Genomic DNA, 26,619 nt, shown 5'->3' on the forward strand with positions numbered 1-26,619 from the left:
ATCTATTTGCTGTGGAAAAAACCCTGATCCAAAATTTTGTTTATAGGCCTAGCGTTTATTATAAGAATCGAATAGGCCTTCTGCGTTTTTGCCTTATTTGAGGAAGTTGAGATACGCAGTTTAACTAAATGCGACCAATATGACTTAAATTTTCATTGCACGTTTTGTAAGTTTGAATTTTACGACAAAGGGAAACAGTAACATGGAAAATTACTGGTTTACAAATATAACTAACTGCATACCCGCACTTCGCTTTTGTGAATCTTTTTGTAATGTATCAACTTGGGAACAAAACCAAACACAAACACAACACAAACAAAACACGCAACACAAATACAAACACAAAAGAAAACACATACTCATACAAAAACTGCAAACACAAAAGAAAACGCAAACACGACGCACGGTACAAACACAAAAGAAAACAGCAGAGGCGTAGCGAATCTTCCCGGCGCCCGGGGACAAAATTTCAATTTGTCGCCCCTCTCCCGGGGGACAAACTTTCAATTTGGCGCCCCCCCCCATATATTTTTTATATATTTATAATGCAAAACTGCAGCTAAAATGAGCTTTTAATTTAATTTTTTCCACCCATTTTGGCGCTCCCTAAGGTCGGCCCCATTTTATCCATACGTAGGCGCCATAGCGCTCACGGGATAGCCCGGCACGCCAATTTGTACCCTGCGTGGGCGCCGGCGGACTCGCCTGATTCAATTTATTGAACGACTATAAAGCCCTATCTTATCGATATCCATAGTCTATCTCATTGTTTTAAACGAACGTGGGCGTCATATTGCTCACGGGAAAGACCGTGGCACCAAAATCGCACCCTGCAGGGGGGCGCCCGTGCGAAATTTAACCCCCCCCCCCCCAGAAACCTTTTTGGGAGTATTCTCATCAACTTCCCAAAGTTTCATGGCACTCGGATGAACGGTGTCGAACCGCATCCGACTTTTATTTTTTTTTATTTACCGCATTCAGAGAAAAATAGATTTTTTTTTCGCAGAAACCTGCTTAGGAGTATTCTTAACAACTTCCCAAAGTTTCATGGCACTCGGATTAAGGTGTAGATCTAGATCTAGTAAAGACAAAGAAACAGACTTGCAAACAAGATTGTTATAAAAATAATATAATAAAATAATAGATCATATGTTACTAGATCCAGAGGCGTAACGACCCACCCCCTCAACTTTCGATTTGCACCCCCCTCAAACTTTCGATTTGCCCCCCCCCCCCCCTCAAACTTTCGATTTGCACCCCCCTCAACCTTTCAATTTATTTTTCCAACCCATTTTGGCGCCCCCTAAGGTCGGCGCCCGGGGACATATGCCCCCCCCCCCCCTCGCTACGCTACCGACTAGATCTAGTGGCACCGATCATCTACTGATCTAGCAATCTATACTTTGTTTCCATATTTTTAATTATTTCTGTTGATCTAAAATGTAGATCTAGATCTTGGAAAACTGATAGATCTAGATTTATTTTATTATTATTTTGAGTCTTCTGAATGTATAGAGTCCTTTCATATGACGTCACGTCCGTTCGTGATACCTACGCCCGCCGCCACAGTGGTGTACACAAGACGTAAACACAATCAGCTGTTCGCCAGCGCTGGACGTGTTCACCAGCGCTGGACGCGTTCACTGTATGTAAAGAACCGCACCCGCGGAAAAGGAAAAATACGTTAAAAAACTTGAACTCTTAGGAATTGAAGATCCTTATACTGTTATTGACAGTTTCGTATAAATAAATATGTGGACAAAATTTCTAAATAAAAATACTGTTAGTAATACTGTTTGCGTTTAGAGTTAAAGTAGCCGAATCTGATCAAATGCAGTTCTCGATACTTTGTTTCATGTAAGGACAGTAAAATAATAAACTTCATTTTAATTATAAAAGATAACTATTAATAAAACAAATATGCTCGACCTTCACAAATACTAATAGTAAAAGACAAAGCCAAAAGTAATATTATAGGCTAATAAGAATAACAAGATCTAATAGTAGGCTTATACCTGGCTCCGCTGGGTAGACATAGAATCTAGAATCTACTTCTTTACTTAAATTTAATTACTTTAGATCTACATTCGATTCAAAATACACCCATAATAAATCAAAAGTAGTCATAATAGGCCTAATAAAGCATTTAATTGTCTCTAAGATCTAAAATCTCGCTCTATTATCTAATCATTTTTTTAGCAAACGAAATTTTCTGAAATTGAAATAGATTATATGACTAGACTTAGATCTAGAATCTGCTACTTAAATTAAATTGTAAAAACTTTATACAAGCATGTAGTTGATATTATTGTAGTAGAAGGCTTTAATAAATTACTAAGGCCTACCTACTTTGTTGTCTTTTTACAGCAATATGTATCTGATACTGGACTGAGTTTAATTAAATTCAAATTCATATCTAGTAATTGGTCTACTAAGTTTTTGTAGCCTAGTAGTACAATCTAGATCATACCAGCCAACAACAAATAACCACATTATTATTATTAGGTTAATGATTAGGCTAATTTTTTTTTAAATCCACTGTTTATAAAAGAAACAAATCAAGCTAGAAACATTATAAGTGAGATGGTTTAGAATAATAACAATGGACCCAGTCTACAATTGATACAATTGCAGGTCTACATAGGGCCTACAGTCTAGTAGTTTACAGTAGGCACCTAGTGTGTAGCTAGTATACTAGTGTGTAGCTGTCCAGAGTTAAGATTCTTAATGCCTTAATGCTTTCCCCTGATAAGCCGTGTGTGCTATAAATGACATAACATGACACCGAGGTGAGAAGTGTTGAGGGGAGAGCAGTGGGACTTTCCCCTTTGTTCTCCCTGCTGGGCCCTGAGGGTCAAAATTATATAAGAAATACTATCTCTGTGGGGCTGGGTATCACGGAGGTGAGACATTTTCAGGGGAGGGCAGGGCAGACTCCTCTTTGGTTTTATTGTGGGCTAGATACAGGTGGGGGCAGCCATCATGACGGTTGAACGTCAGTATTAATGTGTCTGATTACTTCCCTGCTGGATTATAAGGGTCTTAAATTGTATAACATGCTACCCAGATTGGTTATTACCCATGGATTATATTAGCCGTTGTAGTGTGGGTTTTGTAGGAGTTAAGTGGTCTCACGTTTGCTACAGTAGATAACCTCTAATATATTACTGCATTTTGATCAGCTTCGTCTACTTAAACTCTAAACGCAAACGGTATTACTAACAGTATTTTTATTTAGAAATTTCGGCCACATATTTATATTATCCACGAAACTGTCAATAACTGTATAAGGATCTTCAATTCCTAAGAGTTCAAGTTTTTTAACATATTTTTCCTTTTCCGCGGGCGCGATTCTTTACATACGGTGAACACGTCCAGCGTTGGTGAACACGTCCAGCGCTGGCGAACAGCTGATTGTGTTTATGTCTGATGTACACCACTGTGGCGGCGGGCGTAGGTATCACGTGATTTAGGTCACGTGTTTGCAAGGACTCTATTCATTAGAAATATGACAGGAAATGTGTTTTAGGTAATCGGTAAAACCTTTAACCTTAGTTTATTTACAAATAAATGAGTTTAGAATACTAGATGTCTAGATACTAGATCTAGATCTAGATCTAGATCTATAGTCGTAAATTCCAACGAAGCTAGATCTAGAATCTAGATCTAGTAATATTATCATAATATGCGTATAGGTAATATTCTAGACCTAGACTCACTCTCATTATGATTATCATCATATGTAATGAAATAATATGAAATGTATCGTTGTGTCCCGTGTCACATTTTGTGTACGTAAAATCGCCCGCGGCTAGTAATGTCCGAAAAAGTTACCTCATTGTGAAGGCTTTAAAATTAAAAAGAAGTAGATCTAGATCTATATTCAATAGACTAGATCTATATAATGAATAATAAACCTAAATCAATGGCTAAATAACACTAAATATATCAATTCAATGAATATAGGCAAGAAATTAACTTAGGAGTGTTTGCTAGCAGGATTTGCTATCTAAATTTATTAAATTATTAGCCTAAATACTAGTAAATAGCGGCCATCTGTAAGCTAGAGTGGCTTCCCCTGAATCTTGCGCTATAAGTTTATAATAAAAAAAATAAACAAGATGGCTGCTATAGTTATAGTAAATTAGCATGATTGCATCTGTTGGAAACATCGCTAGGCTTTATTTATTACTGAAAAGTTTTAATTCAATTGTTTAAAAACAGGTAGGCCTACATAAATGAAACAAGGAAACATTTTTGTATTTTTCAAAACATAAACCCTCCTCAAAATGTGAAATAATTATTAAAATTTAAGGAGTCACCTGTTTTTCACATTACTTTTCGCTGGCGATTTTACGTACCTAAAACACGATCGATTACTAAACCTTAGTTTATTTACTCTTTACTATTATTTACTATTTGTAGTATTTAGCGATTTAGCATCGTAAATTGCAACGAATCTAGATCTAGTAATGTGTGGCGGCGTGAATATTTCTTTCATTTGGCCATATAATAGGCCTATATATTTATTTATTATATATTTTACATAATATAACAGTATTAAGTTCAGATAGGCCCTAGCCCTAATAGAATAACAAACCACAATTCATGACTAAACCAGTAAAAAATGTCCAGAAATAAACTTTAAACTATCCTGTTCGAGACAACAATGAGTAAATACAAGCAGTGGCCATGTTACAAAAACAATAATAGAGTAGTTTCCCTTGAAAAATTGTCTATTCGCATATCTGTTGTGTTGATTTTGTGTTTTGATATGGCTATTTTGTATTGTTTAAGATATGCCTGTAGTTGTAGAGTAATTTTTCTTTTTTCTTCAATAAAGTTGAAATGAATGACTAATAGACCTTTTCAGACTTAGTGTGCATCCAAGACCACAACAATTGTTGGGAGGTTGAACTTTTGAATGCTTTTTGCAGTAATCCATCCAAATTTAAGATCGCCCATAAATGACGTCGCTCTTACGGGGTTTAGACAGCGTGCACTTTTACAGAACAAATATAATGATGAACATATTGTTTTACTTTTACAGAACAAATATAATGATGAACATATTGTTTTAGATAGAAATTGTGATTTGTGGTGGGGAGAGGTTGAGTAGAACTCAGCCATGTGATTTTTGAGAAGAGTTGGTTTTTTGTGGTGAAAACTGGGGATGGTCGGGAAAAAAGACACGCTGTAAAAGAATGACGTCATTCATTAGTGATACATTTAGCCATAACTGAAGGCTAAGCGGTTGGCTTTTACTATCAAAACATCCTTAATTATTTAAATACTAGTTTTCTGTAACCGCTTCGTTTGCTTCCAACTTTCATTCGTTTTTTTTATATATCTCTGTGGCCGGTTTCCCCCCTCCCCACCCCTCATCATTACAAAAAGCCAGTCAACATACATTGAGGTCTCAAAATCCCACCCCGTCTATAATTAATTACCTTAGTTGTTAGATGTTTTTTTTTTAAAAAGAAATGTTAAACGTATGCGTCACATTTCTTTACTCCACCGTTTTATCTCAAACTCAGCATATCGTAACCAAGTTCAAATCAAGCACTATCGTTTTGAGACTTTCAGCGTTATAACTGTTTAATTTGATTTTAACGTTCAATTTAATAAATAACTACACTACTTAGCAGTAACACAGTTATTCTTAACCCTAGCTTGATCAAACCCCAGTGGTTTGGTGAGTTAGTCTGGGGGATTCGGCGGAGGTCAAGACACACACCCGACTCATATGATTCACGATCAGATTTTGTTGGTGGGCACGATAGAACTATTAACTTTTTATTAAGAAAGGTCTAGATAAGTAAAAAGCATGCTGCGTCGCATTTCTTGAACCCCACCTTTTCATCCCCCACTTAGCACAGCTTCACCAAGTTCACGCTCGCGCGTGACATCATGTACTGGTACTGCCGACCGTTAGGCTAATTTTACAGAGATAAAAACAAGCACTACCATTTTGAAACTTATGTGACGTTTAATTTGATTACTCATGTTAATGTTCAATCAAACAGCCCCTCACCCTCCCCCTCCCTCCTCTCCCACCCCTCACTCGTCCATTTTATTGTACGTGATTATAAAATTTCTACAAGTCTTTAAAAAATTATTTAAGCTCCCATCCTATAGAAATAGACTACCCATTAAGCTCCAAAAGAAAATCGCCCTAAAGATGCGCTTGGTGACAACAGGGGAGGCCGCCTGATGTTGAAGCTGTTCGGAGCTTTATAAATAGCACAATTAACGATAAGATGACACTTAAGTAAATTATAATTTTGAATCTTGTTACATTTAAATTGACATTTGAAAATTAGAAGCTGTGTATTAGGTCAAACTGTCAACATATTTCAATTTAAGTCCAAGAAAAACAAATATTTCCTCAAAAGAAGGAACATTAATAATTTTTGCGTAGTTTCGCGACACTGAATTACAGTATTTACGGCATCATACATAGCGCGATAGCCTACTGGTGCTCTATCGTGGTCCCATTTGGTTCGTCAGACCTAGGCCCCATGCTGATGGCCGTATTCCTAACGCCCCGCACTAGATGCGGCATATTAGTCGGCAGGCAATTTGTGGCAAGCCTTTTTGACGGGGATAATGTGTTGAGGCCGTTTTGCCAAACGTCTCAAACTAGCAGGTTTGCAACATTTATGAGCATTCGTATTGAGCAAGGTATACGTATACAAATGCTTATTTATTGTTATTTTTTATTGAATATATAGCATTATAGACGTTCTCCGTCAATGACATAGGTATTTTTCCCCGTTCACCTCCATTCATTAGACCTACATGTCATAAATTGCGGAGCCGCCTGAGTTGACGTCACAAATCTTGACTCACTCCCGTAGCTAATCATATGTGACATCATTTATGGTCAACCCCATATCATTCATCAGTGACCCCATGGTGCCAACTAAATGCAACAATCTGAACTTTATATTTATGGTGCCAACTAAATGCAACAATCTGAACTTTATATTTATGGTGCCAACTAAAGCAACAATCTGAACTTTATATTTATGGTGCCAACTAAATGCAACAATCTGAACTTTATATTTATGGTGCCAACTAAATGCAACAATCTGAACTTTATATTTATGGTGCCAACTAAATGCAACAATCTGAACTTTATATTTATGGTGCCAACTAAATGCAACAATCTGAACTTTATATTTATGGTGCCAACTAAATGCAACAATTTGAACTTTATATTTATGATGCCAACTAAATGCAACAATCTGAACTTTATATTTATGGTGCCAACTAAATGCAACAATCTGAACTTTTTACCACAGTAGACAAGTTGCTTGCAGTAAAAAACTAAAAAAGATGGCAGCTGGAGGTACCAAGAGTGGCAGCTGTGTGGAGCAAGGAAAAGTTCAAGTCTGCATTTGTGTACTGTGTGGGCTGCCCACTGCAGGCAAAACATCCTTGCTCAACTCTCTCAAACTCAGCCTGCAGACACTAGAGCAGGTTGGGCAGCTCAAGTTTGCTGTTGTTGGCATTGAGTACGACTCACTCTTATCTGTATCAGAGCATCAGGCAAGTGCTGCTATATAGGACTTACAAACATCAGGCAAGTAAACCTGGAGCTTAGAAACATCAGGCAAGTAAACCTGGAGCTTAGAAACATCAGGCAAGTAAACCTGGAGCTTAGAAACATCAGGCTAGTAAACCTGGAGCTTAGAAACATCAGGCAAGTAAACCTGGAGCTTAGAAACATCAGGCTAGTAAACCTGGAGCTTAGAAACATCAGGCTAGTAAACCTGGAGCTTAGAAACATCAGGCTAGTACAGTTAACTAGGAGCTTAAAAACATCAGGCTAGTAAAGCTGGAGCTTAAAAACATCAGGCTAGTAAACCTGGAGCTTAGAAACATCAGGCAAGTAAACCTGGAGCTTAGAAACATCAGGCTAGTAAACCTGGAGCTTAGAAACATCAGGCAAGTAAACCTGGAGCTTAGAAACATCAGGCTAGTAAACCTGGAGCTTAGAAACATCAGGCTAGTACAGTTAACTAGGAGCTTAAAAACATCAGGCTAGTAAACCTGGAGCTTAGAAACATCAGGCAAGTAAACCTGGAGCTTAGAAACATCAGGCTAGTAAACCTGGAGCTTAAAAATATGAGGCAAGTAAACCTTGAGCTAAAAAACATGAGGTAAGTAAACCTAGAGCTTAAAAAGATAGGCTAGTACATTTAACAATGAGCTTAAAAACATCAGGCTAGTAAACATGGAGCTTAAAAACATCAGGCTAGTAAACATGGAGCTTAAAACCATGAGGCAAGTAAACATGGACCTTAAAAACACGAGGCAAGCAAAACCTGGAGCTTAAAAAAATCAGGCTAGTACAGTTAATTAGATCCATGTTGTATGGTGTACTTTACATATGACATCATATCTTAAAACTGTAGGTCCTTAGAACAGTATTTCCTTAGAACTACTGTAGGTCCTATAAACTGTGGGTCCTTAAAACTGTAGGACCTCAGAACTACAGGTCCTTAAAACTGTGGGTCCATAACAATTCTTTAGTTATCATACATAGTCTATCCCCCCCCCCCCCCTCCACTTCTGCTCTCCTTGTAAGACGAGTAGTCCAACTGTTGCCCATTTGAACTTCTCCAGGAGGTGAAAGAATGGAAACTTGCTAGGCGCCAAGTTTTAACATTAGTTAGGAATTTGATTCCTGTGCTACGCCAGCAGACTATTTCAATGGAGTGTCCAGATGGTGTGTCATGTGAGACATGGTCCAAGTTTGGGCCAGTGCTCCAGGAAGTGACCAGACTGTGGAATCCTGGGATAACTCAGGTACTTGTTGTCATTGACGACAACATGTATCTGCGCAGCATGAGATATGAATATTTCCAACTGTCTAGGGAATGTAAGCCTGGTTCATTCATTTTTACTTTGTAAGACATCCCAGTAGACATGCCCCAGTAGACTGGCCACATGCCCCAGTAGACTGGCCACATGCCCCAGTAGACTGGCCACATGCCCCAGTAGACTGGCCACATGCCCCAGTAGACTGGCCACATGCCCCAGTAGACTGGCCACATGCCCCAGTAGACTGGCCACATGCCCCAGTAGACTGGCCACATGCCCCAGTAGACTGGCCACATGCCCCAGTAGACTGGCCACATGCCCCAGTAGACTGGCCACATGCCCCAGTAGACTGGCCACATGCCCCAGTAGACTGGCCACATGCCCCAGTAGACTGGCCACATGCCCCAGTAGACTGACCACATGCCCCAGCAGACTGGCCACATGCCCCAGTAGACTGGCCACATGCCCCAGTAGACTGGCCACAAGCCCCAGTAGACTGGCCACATGCCCCAGTAGACTGACCACATGCCCCAGTAGACTGGCCGCATGCCCCAGTAGACTGGCTGCATGCCCCAGTAGACTGGCCACATGCCCCAGTAGACTGGCCGCATGCCCCAGTAGACTGGCCACATGCCCCAGTAGACTGGCCACATGCCCCAGTAGACTGACCACATGCCCCAGTAGACTGGCCACATGCCCCAGTAGACTGGCTGCATGCCAGTAGATTGGCTGCATGCCCCAGTAGACTGACCACATGCCCCAGTAGTGACCACATGCCCCAGTAGACTGACTGCATGCCCCAGTAGACTGACCACATGCCCCAGTAGACTGGCCACATGCCCCAGTAGACTGGCCACATGCCCCAGTAGACTGACCACATGCCCCAGTAGTGACCACATGCCCCAGTAGACTGGCTGCATGCCAGTAGATTGACTGCATGCCCCAGTAGACTGACCACATGCCCCAGTAGTGACCACATGCCCCAGTAGACTGGCCACATGCCCCAGTAGACTGACCACATGCCCCAGTAGTGACCACATGCCCCAGTAGACTGGCCACATGCCCCAGTAGACTGGCCACATGCCCCAGTAGACTGACCACATGCCCCAGTAGTGACCACATGCCCCAGTAGACTGACCACATGCCCCAGTAGACAAAGGTCAAGTGACTATGAATATTTTCGTCCTGCAGTATCAACAGGCTTTTGTCAGGTGTATCTGGAGCATGGTGTAGCTGAGGCTATCAGAGCCAACCAAACAAGAGGCTCAGTGGGGGTCACATGTGCTAGCATCCAGAGGATGGGCCAAAGCCTGGAGCCTCCAGATGGCTCTAGGTTCTGGTGGGAGAAACAGAGCATAACCCTGCAGCCTTTTACAGAGGGTCACATTCAGAAGTAAGTTGTACTCAGAGGGTCACATTCAGAAGTAAGTTGTACTCAGAGGGTCACATTTAGAAGTAAGTTGTACTCAGAGGGTCACATTCAGAAGTAAGTTGTACCCAGACGGTCACATTCTGAAGTAAGTTGTACTTATTAATCAGCTCATTGAAGATAACGAGAAGTACTTGTAGCTGTTGGGATAACTGTTAGTTATAGTGGTTGGTGACCAATTGTTTTTATAGTTCGTAGTGACCAATAGTTTTAAATGATCTGGGCTATCTATAACCTTTGCTCAACTTATCCTTTACTACCAGCGTCATCATAGCATAAACTACTTTTCACAAACTTGCTGTGGTTGCATGATGATGCCATCCCATGTTAAGACATTCTTAGATTCTATGATACCTCTGGAGCATAAGGCAGCATCAACCACTATAGGAGCCAGAGTGGATGTCAGGTTTTGCCTGTGGTCAGCACCTCTTCTCCCTCCTCCTAATGGTCTCCAGCTATGTTACTGTCATAACTCCTTAAAATTGTTCATAATCTTGAAATGCTTGAATTATTAGCAAATAAGTTAAAATTATTTTTTCAAATGGTGTATTTCAATTATTACAAAGGGTTTAAGGCCCCTGTCCCTTCCAACTTACTTTTTCTACATTTGACCTTGGCTTTTCTGACTTGTTCAACATTATCTTTGACCTTGGCTTTTCTGACTTGTTCAACATTACCTTTGACCTTGGCTTTTCTGACTTGTTCAACATTACCTTTGACCTTGGCTTTTCTGACTTGTTCAACATTATCTTTGACCTTGGCTTTTCTGACTTGTTCAACATTCCCTTTGACCTTGGCTTTTCTGACTTGTTCAACATTACCTTTGACCTTGGCTTTTCTGACCTGTTCAACATTACCTTTGACCTTAACTTTTCTGACCTGTTCAACATTACCTTTGACCTTGGCTTTTCTGACTTGTTCAACATTATCTTTGACCTTGGCTTTTCTGACTTGTTCAACATTACCTTTGACCTTGGCTTTTCTGACTTGTTCAACATTACCTTTGACCTTGGCTTTTCTGACCTGTTCAACATTACCTTTGACCTTAACTTTTCTGACTTGTTCAACATTACCTTTGACCTTGGCTTTTCTGACTTGTTCAACATTACCTTTGACCTTGGCTTTTCTGACCTGTTCAACATTACCTTTGACCTTAACTTTTCTGACATGTTCAACATTACCTTTGACCTCAGAGTGGCCTCCCTTGTACAAACAGCATTAGAGAAGCCCAGTCAGGCAGTTGAAGAGAGGGGAGCTGCCCCTGTCCATAGTGAGCTTCACAAGGCTGATCTAGTGCTGAGGAAATGTGTCTCATCATGGTTGGCAGAGTGTAAGTGCTGAGGAAATGTGTCTCATCATGGTTGGCAGAGTGTAAGTGCTGAGGAAATGTGTCTCATCATGGTTGGCAGAGTGTAAGTGCTGGGGTAGCCACTGAATACATGTGAGGTGGGGTAGCCACTGAATACACGTAAGGTGGGGTAGCTACATAATATACGTAAGGTGGGGTAGCCACTGAATACACGTGAGGTGGGGTAGCTACATAATACACGTAAGGTGGGGTAGCTACATAATATACGTAAGGTGGGGTAGCCACTGAATACACGTGAGGTGGGGTAGCTACATAATACACGTAAGGTGGGGTAGCTACATAATATACGTAAGGTGGGGTAGCCACTGAATACATGTGAGGTGGGGTAGCCACTGAATACATGTTAGGTATGGTAGATACTGAATACACGTAAGGTGGGGTAGCCACATAATACATGTAAGGTGGGGTAGCCACTGATTACACGTGAGGTGGGGTAGCCACATAATATATGTGAGGTAGCCACTGAATACATGTAAGGTGGGGTAGCCACATAATACACGTAAGGTGGGGTAGCCACTGAATACACGTAAGGTGGGGTAGCCATTGAATACATGTAAGGTGGGGTAGCCACTGAATACACGTAAGGGTGGGGTAGCCACTGAATACACGTAAGGTGGGGTAGCCACTGAATACATGTAAGGTGGGGTAGCCACTGAATATATACACTAGTAGTGTAGGTAAGGGGAGTCAGCACATAATCAACCAGCTGGCAGGTTGCTGTGTTTTGGGGAAACACCAGCTCAGTTTCTTGTTGATCTTGACCTACACTTGGTTTTTAGGAATTTCAATGGTGTTTAGCAGACCAGCCAATACACTTGGTTTTTAGGAATTTCAATGGTGTTTAGCAGACCAGCCAATACACTTGGTTTTTAGGAATTTCAATGGTGTTTAGCAGACCAGCCAATACACTTGGTTTTTAGGAATTTTAATGGTGTTTAGCAGACCAGCCAATTTTTTTTTATTTTTAGTGCATTTAGAAGCGTGTTATTGCAAAAAAAGACTGCCTTTTAGTTTGTGTCTACAAATTGTAAAAAAATAGTTTATTAGTAAGACAATATTTAAATTAAGAAATTATAACTAGATTTATATTTATTCATAAAATCCCGGATTGTAAAATTACGAACATCTGTTCATTTTAATTCTGATCATTGCTTGTTAAAAAGCTCTCTTTAAGTCAATAACTGCTAGATTTCTTGAAAAAACACCACTGGAAACTATTTTTTCTCTTTAGCTATCATAAGGGCCATCAGTATGTTTCCATTTGAAAAAATTTGATCAGGGAATCGTTTTAACTAGACAACAGCGGCCGTTTTAACAAAGTTAATCAGTGGCAGGCCTTCAAATTTTGGTAAATCTTGGGGCATTAATTAAATCAAATACAGCATTCGCGATGAATTATATTGAATATCTGCACATGAATTTTGTATCTAAAACTATGATAGGATATATTATGAATTCATAATTTATTGGGCTTTAATACCTAATTTTAATGAACTGTGGAAATCCTAAAAGTTAATTTTTCAAGATGGCCGATGTTGTCATAGTTACCAAGATTCTCCACAAGAAATCCATAGAGAAATAATTCTTTCCTGCGTAGTATTAAAAAAGTGTTTTTTCCCCGGAGCCTCCCCCCCTGTTAATAAAGTAAACATTGACCTATCTGTCTTGACCAGGTCAACAATCAGAGAGGAAAGAAACCTTGCAGCAGCAGAGTAAAAAGGCCCATGAGATCAAGGTCAAGGTCCTGACTGCATTACGCAACTCTAGTACATCCAGAGGGCTAGATGATGAACAGATTCAAGCTTTGTTTTACTCTCTTGTCAATCATACATGACTAGCTCCAACATCCAGAGGGCTAGATGATGAACAGATTCAAGCTTTGTTTTACTCTCTCGTCAATCATACATGACTAGCTCCAACATCCAGAGGGCTAGATGATGAAGAGATTCAAGCTTTGTTTTATTCTCTTGTCAATCGTACATGACTAGCCCCACCCTAGTGAGAGAGCCATCCTACATATGGACATACATCTACTGGCAAAGCAAGAGAAAACTCAGGTTGTGAATAGTGTAGAACAGAATGTATTGAATCAATGCGCCACTATTCCAGTCCATGTTTGATCCTGTACTTGAGTCGGGCTGTGTCCAGCATCACTTGCTTGCGCTCAGCAAATGAGAGCTGACGGGCGCTGGCAGCTGCCTCAAACTTGCTGGCTTTAAATGACTGAGGCTGAGAGGAAATAAAGAAAACACATTCTTCTATTATCTGTTAAGTTTAGAGTTGCTCGAGATTTTAATGGGAAAAATTCATGTAACCCTACTTTGCTGTCACTGTCAGGCTACCCTTTAAACAAGTGGCAGCCCCTTTCAATGTAATATAAAAACTAACTCACTAAAGGGCAGGCCTCAGCTGTGTCTTTCCCTTCCAATATGTTTGTTATTGTTGTGTCCACATCCTTGGTTTGTTCTGATAAAAGAAAATCATTGGCTTGTGTGGGCTTCCATTGGTCAACCATTGTTTCTACATGAGCAGGTAAAACCAGTAAAACCAGGTAGAGATTTGAAGAAACAACAACTTACTTAAATGAAACCAAATAAGGTGTGTGGGGGTGTCGGGTAAGACGTCCTTGACTTGGCCAAACATCCTCTCTAGTTCAGGATCAACTTGACCAGTGACTTGACACTTGGATCTCTCACCGACCTCTACAGCTGGATGAGAAAAAAAAAAATTTTTTTTTTCCTCATACTGTACAACTTGGTAGTGGTTTTGTAAAAAGAAAAAACCCAAATGCAAAAAATCTATTGCAGTAGTGATTATGCTACAGTAATTAAAACACACTAGTGTAGAGCATAAACATCTGCATGAGCTGTAGTGTTAACAACATCTACATGAGCTCTAGTGCCAACAACATCTACATGAGCTCTAGTGTTAACAACATCTACATGAGCTCTAGTGTTAACAACATCTACATGAGCTCTAGTGTTAACATCTACATCAGCTCTAGTGTTAACATCTACATGAGCTCTAGTGTTAACAACATCTACATGAGCTCTAGTGTTAACATCATCTACATGAGCTCTAGTGTTAACATCATCTACATGAGCTCTAGTGCTAACAACACCTACATGAGCTCTAGTGTTAACAACACCTACACGAGCTCTAGTGTTAACAACACCTACATGAGCTCTAGTGTTAACAACATCTACATGAGCTCTAGTGTTAACAACATCTACATGAGCTCTAGTGTTAACAACATCTACATGAGCTCTAGTGTTAACAACATCTACATCAGCTCTAGTGTTAACAACATCTACATCAGCTCTAGTGTTAACATCTACATCAGCTCTAGTGTTAGAGATAGGCAAACGTTCCAAGCAACTACTTCCATCACTGACTTTTTTAAATAACCTCAGACATGCCTACTCCTGGCAACCAAAAGTAGGACCACTTAGACCAAAAGAGGAATTTGAAGAGGAACATACTTGCAGATGCTACTTTACGAAGTCGAAAATAAAAATAAAGTCTAATGAAATTATACATAGTAGCACACATACAAGCATAGGTATAGTGTTTAGTTAAACTCTAGTTATATATAATTTGTCTCTAAGCTTAATCTAGAAATGGTAATATATCGTTTTAGGTACGTAAAATCTGCCGAGACTAGTAATGTGAAAAAAAGGTGACTCATTAAATTTTAATAATTATTTCACATTTTTAGGAGGATTTATGCTTTGAAAGTTACACAAAATTTTTTAAGTTTCATTCATGTACCTAGTGACTAGCTAAGACTAGCGATGTTTTCATCAGATGCAACCAAGTTCATTTACTTTAGCAGCAATCTTGTTTAATTTTTTTGTTTGGTAAAATTATAGTTAGAGATTCAGGGGAAACCACTCTAATTTAAAGATGGCCGCTGTTTATATAGCAAATCTTGCTCACAAACACTGCTGTTTAAAGTTTATTTCTTGCCTATATTGATATATTTAGTCATAGATTTTGGTTTATCATTACACAAATTTATCACAATATACTTATATTAAAGCCTTAACAATGAAGCAACTTTTTTGCACATTACTACACACCTAAACGACAGGCCTGTATGTAATCATAAAGCTTAATTAAATAGTTTTTTACTAAGCAAATGAAGAAGCATTATTGTTATTCTTAATTATTTTAATCATTTGTATTAATAAACCGGGAGTAATCTCCCCTAAACTTTCTCGAATATTTTTATATAAAATAACAGGGGATGGGAACTCGGGCTATAGACATGATTTTTAATCCATTTTAAATACTTACAGTTTTAAAAATAGAATAAAATCTCGTAGACAAAAGAATTGCACACCAAGTGAACGCTAAATAAAAAAGTGCATAATAGTGCGCAATATTATTAGTACTTTAAAAATTTACATTAGTTTTTTGAGAAATCGGAAGTAGCGTAAATTACTACTTCTGTTCAACAGAAATGACTCGAAATTTTACAGAAGGTAGAGAATTAGATCTTTTACTTACATGTGAAATTTCGTTTATCTATCTGAAATAGTACTCAAGTTATAGGCTTTTGAAAATTTCAAAGTAGGAAAAGTACCACTTCTGGTTATCGGAAATCGCTCAAAAGTTGATATGGATCTACGATTTTGATAAAATACTTATATATGAAATTTCATCAACCTAGCTGTAACGGTACTCAAGTTATCATGTTTACACACACACAGACAGACACACAGACAGACATACGGACAAGATTGCAAAATTATGTTTTTCCGTATCAGTGAGATGTAAAACGTCGAGATTTGTAAAAATCTCGATTTTTTTTTTTTGCACGATTACAATACCTTCTCTATACTTCGTATATACGAGAAAGTAAAAAATGGCATTACTATAAAAAAATTCACTCAAAAATGTGTCTGTGACATAATGGTGAACACTTGTGGACATGCAAACTTACCAATGTTTGCTTTATTTTTGAGGAACTGTGTGACCTCATGGTGACCAGAAGTTGATGTGCTGACTCCTAAACTTTTGGCCATGTTCGACTCAACTCTACTGGTAAACTCAGCTGTGCTTTCATCTTTCTTTCTCTCTGTCACAGGCAAAAATCTAGGGATTGAACCAATATGTCACAGGCAAAAATCTAGGGATTGAACCAATATGTCACAGGCAAAAAGCTAGGGATTGAACCAATATGTCACAGGCAAAAATCTAGGGATTGAACCAATATGTCACAGGCAAAAATCTAGGGATTGAACCAATATGTCACAGGCAAAAATCCAGGGATTGAACCAATATGTCACAGGCAAAAATCTAGGGATTGAACCAATATGACACAGGCAAAAATCTAGGGATTGAACCAATATGTCACAGGCAAAAATCTAGGGATTGAACCAATATGTCACAGGCAAAAATCCAGGGATTGAACCAATGTCACAGGCAAAAATCTAGGGATTGAACCAATGTCACAGGCAAAAATCTAGGGATTGAACCAATGTCACAGGCAAAAATCTAGGGATTGAACCAATGTCACAGGCAAAAATCTAGGGATTGGTATATTGTGCAAATGGTGAACCATTAGAACTGGGTTAAAGTTCAACTCACTTGACTGTAAAAAGGCTGACTGGCAGGATGAAACACCAGAGTAAATCTGTGTACACAGAGCTCTTGTGGGTCGACTGGGGAGAAGAAAATAAATTGGGAGTGGACTGATCAACCTGCTGCATGGATTCAACAGTCACTTGAAGCTCATTCTAACTTAGTTAAGGATTCAATCAGAACACTTCAGGCTGAGCAAGCAAAGTACAGACAAAATTGACTAACAAATACAGTACTTACAATATTGATGTCAAAAATATATCTATGTGCTTGAATAACAATCTGAATAGTTTGGGAAAAAAAATTTCAGACCAAATCTGACAGATTTATACTTTAAGGTTTTCTATCAAGTTTAAAACTGTCTAAAGATAAAGTGTGACTTACAGGCTGAATGGGAGTATCCACTTCAAATGGAAGAATACTAAAAGTAATCAAATGTGACAATATTCAATGGCTGCCTTCATTAATACAATCAGTCAAAACTAAGCTAACTTCACAAAATTAACACTATGATATGCTAACTTCACACAGTCAACTCAGGCATCTTCACACAATCAACACCAAGCATACAATTTACCTAAACTTTAACAACTTGTTTTTGCCATTTGATTTTATCCTTTCAGGAAAAAATAAAAGAGGAGCATCATTCTCTAAGGAGTAGATAACATTGAAATCTTTGTCTTATCAACAGTAATATATATACTTATATAAATACATATATATACACACACACATATATATATACACATACATATATAAATTATATATATATTTATTTATTTATATTAATATATCGATAGTCTTGGTCACAAATCGTTTATCTCAAAAAAATTAGATTTAGACTCTATTCCAAAAATAAATTTCTGTATTAAACTATTTCAGGCCTTAATTATTTTATAGAAATCTTTGTTTGTTTAGTTATGAAACTGGCTAATTTGGGATTAAAAAAAAATAATTTGAAAGAATAGGCATATTCGTGCAAGTTAAATTTTTAAATACGTCTTTCATTCTTCATGTTATATAAGGTGCCTAAATAGCTGAGATGATAGTGTACTTAATACCACGCAGGTGGTGCGGGATCGAGACACACCAAGTCAAGCTTAATTTATAATTATTTTTATATGCGAATCTTCCGCTTTTAGACTAATACAAATTACTTAAAAACAACATAATGACCATTGAATAGCCAGAATTTTAACGGAATCATTTGTCACTTAATCAGTGTGTGTCTGTGTTATGTTAAATGTGTCCGATTTTTAGCTAATTAGTTATTTCTTTGCTTTATCACTAATATTGTTTAGCGTGTAGTAAAGCACATTGTGTTTTGACCAGTAACTATTTCATAAATTATTTGACTTAAACAAGTACATCATTTTAAAATATTTAGGACTTTAATTAACGTGATACGGGTACCGATATATATATATATATATATATATATATATATATATATATATATATATATATATATATATATATATATATATATATATATATATATATATATATATATATATATATATATATATATATATACATATATATACATATATATACATATATATATATATATACATATATATATATATACATATATATATATATATATATATATACATATATATATATATATATATATATATATATACATATATATATACATACATATATATATATACACATATATATATATATACACATACATATACATACATACATACACATATACACACATATATATATATATACACATACATATACATATATACACATACACATATACACACACATACACACATACATACACATATACATATACATACATGTACATATACATACATGTACATATACATACATGTACATATACATACATGTACATATACATACATGTACATATACATACATGTACATATACATACATGTACATATACATACATGTACATATATATACATGTACATATATATGTACATATATATATATATATATATGTACATATACATATAGATATACATATACATATAGATATATACATATACATATAGATATATACATATACATATAGATATATACATATACATATAGACATATACATATACATATAGATATATACATATACGTATAGATATATACATATACGTATAGATATATACATATACACATATACATATATACATATATATATATATACATATATGTACATATATGTACATATATGTACATATATGTACATATATGTACACATATATGTACATATACGTACACATATATGTACACATATACGTACACATATACGTACATATATACGTATATATATATATATATACATATATACATATATATATACATATATACATATATACATATATATACATATATACATATATATACATATATACATATATATTTACATATATACATATATATTTACATATATACATATATATACATATATACATATATATACATATATATTTACATATATATATACATATAATATACATATATATATATACATATAATATACATATATATTTACATATATATATATATATACATATATACATATATATACATATATACATATATATACATATATATATATTTACATATATACATAAATATACATATATATATATTTACATATATACATATATATACATATATATATATTTACATATATACATATATATACATATATATATATTTACATATATACATATATATACATATATATATATTTACATATATACATATATATACATATATATATATATTTACATATATACATATATATATATATTTACATATATACATATATATATATATTTACATATATACATATATATACATATATATATATTTACATATATACATATATATACATATATATATATTTACATATATATACATATATATACATTTACATATATTTACATATATATACATATATATACATATATATATATTTACATATATATACATATATACAAATATACATATTTACATATATATACATATATACAAATATACATATACATACATATATACATATATACACATATATACATATATATACATATATATACATATATATACATATATATACATATATACATGCCCCCTTCTATACCCAGGACACCTTAGTAAAGAAGTGACAAGTATGATGACACCACTACAGTAAAGAAGGGACAAGCAAGACATATAGCACCATAGTAAAAATGTTAAAATGTTTTAGGGTACCAAGCAAGTCAAAAAAATGTACCTCTTATTGTGTCTTTAAGCAGCACAAGAATATCACTGTGGTTTTTGTCTGCAGGTAAAGCACACTTCTTGGAGAATATGGAGTACAAGACTGATGATAAGAACGGACCTTCTACTGCCTAAAACAATTTTATTTCATTACAAATTTTATTAGAACAAATAATACATTTAACTTCAAGGGTAGTTGAAATAAAAATATCATTCATTAGAAAAAATCTAAGTTACTGAGAAAAATTTAAAACAGCCTTCTGTTATAAATATTTATTCTTTCCTTAAATGCTTACAGAGTGGTAATGAACAAATGATTGTTTCCATTAGCTTAATGTGATAAAAATGAATGTGTGCTTGTCAGTTTTTGTTTGTGGTCAGTCTTGTGTACACCAATCCTGGGATAAAACTTGGACTAGTTGAGTACTCTCACTCTTTGCTGCTAGTGTCCAGAGAAAATCATCAAGGCCATACAACATCAGACTGAAGGATCCCATATGTGCTAGCCATACAACTGACCCCGTTCAAATCATCAAGGCCATACAACATCAGACTGAAGGATCCCATATGTGCTAAGAGATTTGTCTGGCGGCCCCTGCATAAATGGGAAGAGATTTGTCTGGCGGCCCCTGCATAAATGGGAAGAGATTTGTCTGGCGGCCCCTGCATAAATGGGAAGAGATTTGTCTGGCGGCCCCTGTATAAATGGGAAAAGATTTGTCTGGCGGCCCCTGCATAAATGGGAAAAGATTTGTCTGGCGGCCCCTGCATAAATGGGAAAAGATTTGTCTGGCGGCCCCTGCATAAATGGGAAAAGATTTGTCTGGCGGCCCCTGCATAAATGGGAAAAGATTTGTCTGGCGGCCCCTGCATAAATGGGAAAAGATTTGTCTGGCGGCCCCTGCATAAATGGGAAAAGATTTGTCTGGCGGCCCCTGCATAAATGGGAAAAGATTTGTCTGGCGGCCCCTGCATAAATGGGAAAAGATTTGTCTGGCGGCCCCTGCATAAATGGGAAAAGATTTGTCTGGCGGCCCCACGATGATGGTGCTTGTGTGCAGTGGGTGCCACAAGATCCGTAGTGGTTACCCTCACACCCGGGGTCCCATTGATTGGCCGTTCCTGCACAGGGGATCAAACTGCACCAGGGGTGTCCTCTAGACCAGGCATACCTTTCATCACCCTAGCGGCCATGTCACGCTGAGAGCCAAGGTCTTTCCCCATGAGCTTTATGGTTCTTATATTCATTTTAATGAATGCCCTACAGTAGCAATATGGTGGGCTTAATGACTGAATCAGAACAGATCAGTAGGTAGTGCCCAAGGAGATAGTATACATACATGCCCCCTTCTATACCCAGGACACCTGGCCAGCCAGTGGCTGTTCTACCTCATCCTGGCTGAGAATGATCAATGCACACTCAAAGTTTTCACACAGCACACCTTCAGTGTCTAGGTCATAGTCTAGACAAACCCATGCCCAACAGCTAAGATCCAAGAAATGTAGTGCCAACATTGTTTTATTTGAAATAACTCCAATTCTAATCAACTGAAAATGATACTTTAGATACCATGGAAAAACTCCAATTCTAATCAACTGAAAATGATACTTTAGATACCATGGAAAAACTCCAATTCTAATCAACTGAAAATGATACTTTAGATACCATGGAAAAACTCCAATTCTAATCAACTGAAAATGATACTTTAGATACCATGGAAAAACTCCAATTCTAATCAACTGAAAATGATACTTTAGATACCATGGAAAAACTCCAATTCTAATCAACTGAAAATGATACTTTAGATACCATGGAAAAACTCCAATTCTAATCAACTGAAAATGATACTTTAGATACCATGGAAAAACTCCAATTCTAATCAACTGAAAATGATACTTTAGATACCATGGAAAAACTCCAATTCTAATCAACTGAAAATGATACTTTAGATACCATGGAAAAACTCCAATTCTAATCAACTGAAAATGATACTTTAGATACCATGGAAAAACTCCAATTCTAATCAACTGAAAATGATACTTTAGATACCATGGAAAAACTCCAATTCTAATCAACTGAAAATGATACTTTAGATACCATGGAAAAACTCCAATTCTAATCAACTGAAAATGATACTTTAGATACCATGGAAAAACTCCAATTCTAATCAACTGAAAATGATACTTTAGATACCATGGAAAAACTCCAATTCTAATCAACTGAAAATGATACTTTAGATACCATGGAAAAACTCCAATTCTAATCAACTGAAAATGATACTTTAGATACCATGGAAAAACTCCAATTCTAATCAACTGAAAATGATACTTTAGATACCATGGAAAAACTCCAATTCTAATCAACTGAAAATGATACTTTAGATACCATGGAAAAACTGATGGGGCTGACTGATACCCATTACTGTGGCGTGGGTGGATGCAGCCTATTGTTGCAAGATTTAGAGTAGTTTTATTTTTGTTTTAACTAGGGTGGATGCAGCCTATTGTTGCAAGATTTAGAGTAGTTTTATTTTTGTTTTAACTAGGGTGGATGCAGCCCATTGTTGCAAGATTTAGATTAGTTTTATTTTTGTTTTAACTAGGGTGGATGCAGCCTATTGTTGCAAGATTTAGAGTAGTTTTATTTTTGTTTTAACTAGGGTGGATGCAGCCTATTGTTGCAAGATTTAGAGTAGTTTTATTTTTGTTTTAACTAGGGTGGATGCAGCCCATTGTTGCAAGATTTAGAGTAGTTTTATTTTTGTTTTATACTTACCAAAATATGTGGGTAGAGCACAGCTAAAATAAATGGATCCAAATTTGTTATATGATTGGCTATTAGAATGTTCCTTTTGGCTGGATGTGGAATTCCATGAGTTGAGATGGGAAGACCAGTTACTGACAGCATTATCCTCAATATGACACTGGAAAAATATTTTAATTACTGACAGCGTTATCCTCAATATGACACTGGAAAAATATTTTAGTTACTGACAGCATTATCCTCAATATGACACTGGAAAAAATATTTTAATTACTGACAGCGTTATCCTCAACATGACACTGGAAAAATATTTTAATTACTGACAGCATTATCCTCAATATGACACTGGAAAAAATATTTTAATTACTGACAGCATTATCCTCAATATGACACTGGAAAAATATTTTAGTTACTGACAGCATTATCCTCAATATGACACTGGAAAAATATTTTAGTTACTGACAGCATTATCCTCAATATGACACTGGAAAAATATTTTAGTTACTGACAGCATTATCCTCAATATGACACTGGAAAAAATATTTTAATTACTGGAAAAATATTTTAATTACTGACAGCATTATCCTCAATATGACACTGGAAAAATATTTTAGTTACTGACAGCATTATCCTCAATATGACACTGGAAAAAATATTTTAATTACTGGAAAAATATTTTAGTTACTGACAGCATTATCATCAATATGACACAGGAAAAAAATATTTTAGTTAAATCTGCCCTTAGGAAAACTTAAATGTACCAGTAAAGTTTACCTTAGGAAAACTTGAATGTGCCAGTAAAGTTTGCCTTAGGAAAACTTGAATGTACCAGTAAAGTTTACCTTAGGAAAACTTGAATGTGCCAGTAAAGTTTGCCTTAGGAAAACTTAAATGTACCAGTAAAGTTTACCTTAGGAAAACTTGAATGTGCCAGTAAAGTTTACCTTAGGAAAACTTGAATGTGCCAGTAAAGTTTGCCTTAGGAAAACTTGAATGTACCAGTGAAGCTTACCTTAGCAAAACCTGAATGTACCAGTGAAGCTTACCTTAGCAAAACCTGAATGTACCAGTGAAGCTTACCTTAGCAAAACCTGAATGTACCAGTGAAGCTTACCTTAGCAAAACCTGAATGTACCAGTGAAGCTTACCTTTTAAATGGGAAGCTGGTGGGGAGGATGTAGAAGAGCAAGGCTACATGAAGAAATATGAAGAGCCTGACCACAGCTAGCGCTATGCCCAATGGTAGATATAAAACCAAGGGCAGGTAGGAGGCAAAGCTTGGGAACCTAAATAAAAACAAGTTAATAAAAAGTCTAGTGACAATTTAAGCGCAATTTCCTTATGTTATCCATAACAATTTTTAATTTTTTATGAAAGAAAGGATATTTTTTTGCGCTAAAAACCTACATGATGCTCAGTTTAAATTAAAAATATCATCCTAGGCCTACACGATGCTCAGTTTAAAAATTCTTAATTAATTTTTGTGACCGAACGAAAGGATATTTTTGAAAACTTTCTTCGGCAATATTGTTCTAAATTATGGCAGGAATCGATTGGTAAATGTTTCAAGTCGCTAAGTGGTCTGGTTGTCGAGATATGGGCAAAAAACTGCATTTTTTCGAGGTTTTTTGGCTTTTCCGGGAAATCCAGGAAGGAATTCCGGGAATTTTTTTGGCCCACAATCATCCTCGAAACTTGCTTAACATATTTGCTTTGGAACTAGTCCTCGATATTGCTTCGTTGAGGAGGAGATACGAGTTAAAGCTGCGGACACACATCCATTCATTCATTCATCCATCCAGAAATGACGAGTTAATAATCGCAATTGTCTAGTATGGAAATTGCGCTAAAAATATGACCTGCAGTGAAGTTAATGCAAGTAGTTATAAAACGGGCATTGTCCTCACAGTTAGAAGACAACAACAGTTTACATGGACTGGACATTGTCCTTACAGTTAGAAGACAACAACAGTTTACATGGACTGGACATTGTCCTTACAGTTAGAAGACAACAACAGTTTACATGGACTGGACATTGTCCTTACAGTTAGAAGACAACAACAGATTACATGGACTGGAAGTGTGACCAAAACTAAAGCTTTTTTATAATTAGGTCAAACTGTACAAAATATACTTAAATATATCTTATTTCTATAATTATTCTTGAAAAAAGTAAAAAAAAAAACACCCTCTGTATGATAAATGTTCAAAATTTGGGCTATTTAGAAACACCATTGGCTGAAAATATAACAGGGTTAATTATAATATATATAACATTTTTGGTAAAATATGTCTATAAGCCAATTTTTATTATAGTTGCAGCAACTACATGGCTAATATAATTGTTTAGTACTTTAAACATTAATTCAAAGTAACGACTGTACATGTAATCAATGGAATATATAACAATAACTGCTCCATTAACCAATATTAAAGACAGATGCGGTCTTTATAATGCTGCTTATAATAATAGATCAGATTAATTAATTAACCATAATTTTAAAGGGCTGAAAGTATCAAGACAGCAAGCTTGCACAAATAACCACGTACGTTTAAATGGACGAGTGAGGGGTGGGATGAGGGGCTGTTTAATTGAACACCAACATAAGTAAAATAATTAAATGTTGCATAAGAGTTAAAACAGCATTGCTTGTTTTTTTTTCTTTTCTAGAAAATTAGCCTAACAGTCGGCGGTACTGGGGGATGAAAAGGTGGGTGTTCAAGATAATGTGACTCAGCATGCTTTTTACATTACTTGATCCTTCCTAATAGTTCTATCATCCCCACTGACAAAATGGATCACCAATGAATGACGGTTGGTCTTTCTCCCACAACCATTCCCAGTTTTCACCACAAAAAAAAAACCTGACGTGTAGCAAAATCCCATAGCTGAAGTACTCAACCTCTCACACTAGAAATCACAATTTTTATTTTCAAATTTTGGCCCTTATTTTTTAAATTTTATTTTTATTTGATTGATTATTTATTTTGGTAATCTATCCTTTTAGGTACGTAAAATCGCCCACGGCTAGTAATGTACAAAAAAGTTACCTCATTGTCAAGGCTTTAATAGAAGTATATTGTGATATATTTGTGTAAAATATTATAGATAAATGAATAATAAACCTAAATCAATGGCTAAATATATCAATATAGTTGAATATAGGCAAGAAATTATCTTTAAACAGCAGTGTTTGCGAGCAGGATTTGTTATATAAAAAGCGGCCATCCGTAAGTTAGAGTGGCTTCCCCTGAATCTTGCGCTATAAGTTTACAATAAAAAAAATATAAAAGATGGCTGCTATAGTAAATGAGCATGGTTGCATCTGTTAGAAACATCGCTAGTCTTCATTTATAACTGAAAAGTTTTAATTCAACTGTTTAAA

General features: G+C 36.2%; 3 protein-coding genes across 7 annotated transcripts in view; 2 read left to right on the forward strand and 1 right to left on the reverse strand.

Moving 5' to 3' along the window:
• Nucleotides 1-13,863, forward strand: LOC131955612 (L-seryl-tRNA(Sec) kinase). 5 transcript variants are annotated; one of them, XM_059319828.1, is made up of 6 exons: nucleotides 1-166; nucleotides 7,308-7,554; nucleotides 8,635-8,890; nucleotides 10,024-10,225; nucleotides 11,455-11,591; nucleotides 13,304-13,863. In XM_059319828.1, the coding sequence occupies exons 2-6, from the start codon at nucleotides 7,342-7,344 to the stop codon at nucleotides 13,462-13,464; spliced, it is 969 nt and encodes a 322-aa protein (XP_059175811.1). In that variant the 5' UTR covers nucleotides 1-166; nucleotides 7,308-7,341; the 3' UTR covers nucleotides 13,465-13,863. The 5 variants fall into 5 exon arrangements, with proteins under 5 accessions (XP_059175811.1, XP_059175789.1, XP_059175795.1 ...); XM_059319806.1 differs by lacking the exon at nucleotides 1-166 and adding an exon at nucleotides 3,443-3,529; XM_059319812.1 differs by lacking the exon at nucleotides 1-166 and adding an exon at nucleotides 3,538-3,695.
• LOC131955676 (sideroflexin-1) overlaps nucleotides 4,136-26,619 on the forward strand; it is a 102,578-nt gene continuing 80,094 nt past the window's right edge. Inside the window, exon 1 of the mRNA XM_059319907.1 lies at nucleotides 4,136-4,224. The gene's annotated coding sequence lies outside the window, so the exon portion shown is untranslated. The remainder of the gene's footprint in view (nucleotides 4,225-26,619) is intronic.
• The window catches only part of LOC131955578 (lipid droplet-regulating VLDL assembly factor AUP1), a 17,611-nt gene continuing 4,680 nt past the window's right edge, over nucleotides 13,689-26,619 (reverse strand). The window contains exons 2-12 of the mRNA XM_059319752.1: nucleotides 24,382-24,519; nucleotides 23,246-23,393; nucleotides 20,483-20,600; nucleotides 17,797-17,869; nucleotides 17,604-17,640; nucleotides 17,460-17,501; nucleotides 17,226-17,299; nucleotides 16,579-16,730; nucleotides 14,210-14,338; nucleotides 14,023-14,096; nucleotides 13,689-13,859 (exon numbers count right to left, since the gene is read on the reverse strand). Of these exons, the coding sequence (XP_059175735.1) occupies nucleotides 13,731-13,859; nucleotides 14,023-14,096; nucleotides 14,210-14,338; nucleotides 16,579-16,730; nucleotides 17,226-17,299; nucleotides 17,460-17,501; nucleotides 17,604-17,640; nucleotides 17,797-17,869; nucleotides 20,483-20,600; nucleotides 23,246-23,393; nucleotides 24,382-24,519 (1,114 nt within the window). The 3' untranslated portion in view covers nucleotides 13,689-13,730. The remainder of the gene's footprint in view (nucleotides 13,860-14,022; nucleotides 14,097-14,209; nucleotides 14,339-16,578; nucleotides 16,731-17,225; nucleotides 17,300-17,459; nucleotides 17,502-17,603; nucleotides 17,641-17,796; nucleotides 17,870-20,482; nucleotides 20,601-23,245; nucleotides 23,394-24,381; nucleotides 24,520-26,619) is intronic.

The sequence above is a fragment of the Physella acuta genome, unplaced genomic scaffold (assembly GCF_028476545.2).
Source record: "Physella acuta isolate Inbredline_101_S28 unplaced genomic scaffold, ASM2847654v3 ptg000079l, whole genome shotgun sequence".
NCBI lineage: Eukaryota > Metazoa > Mollusca > Gastropoda > Physidae > Physella > Physella acuta.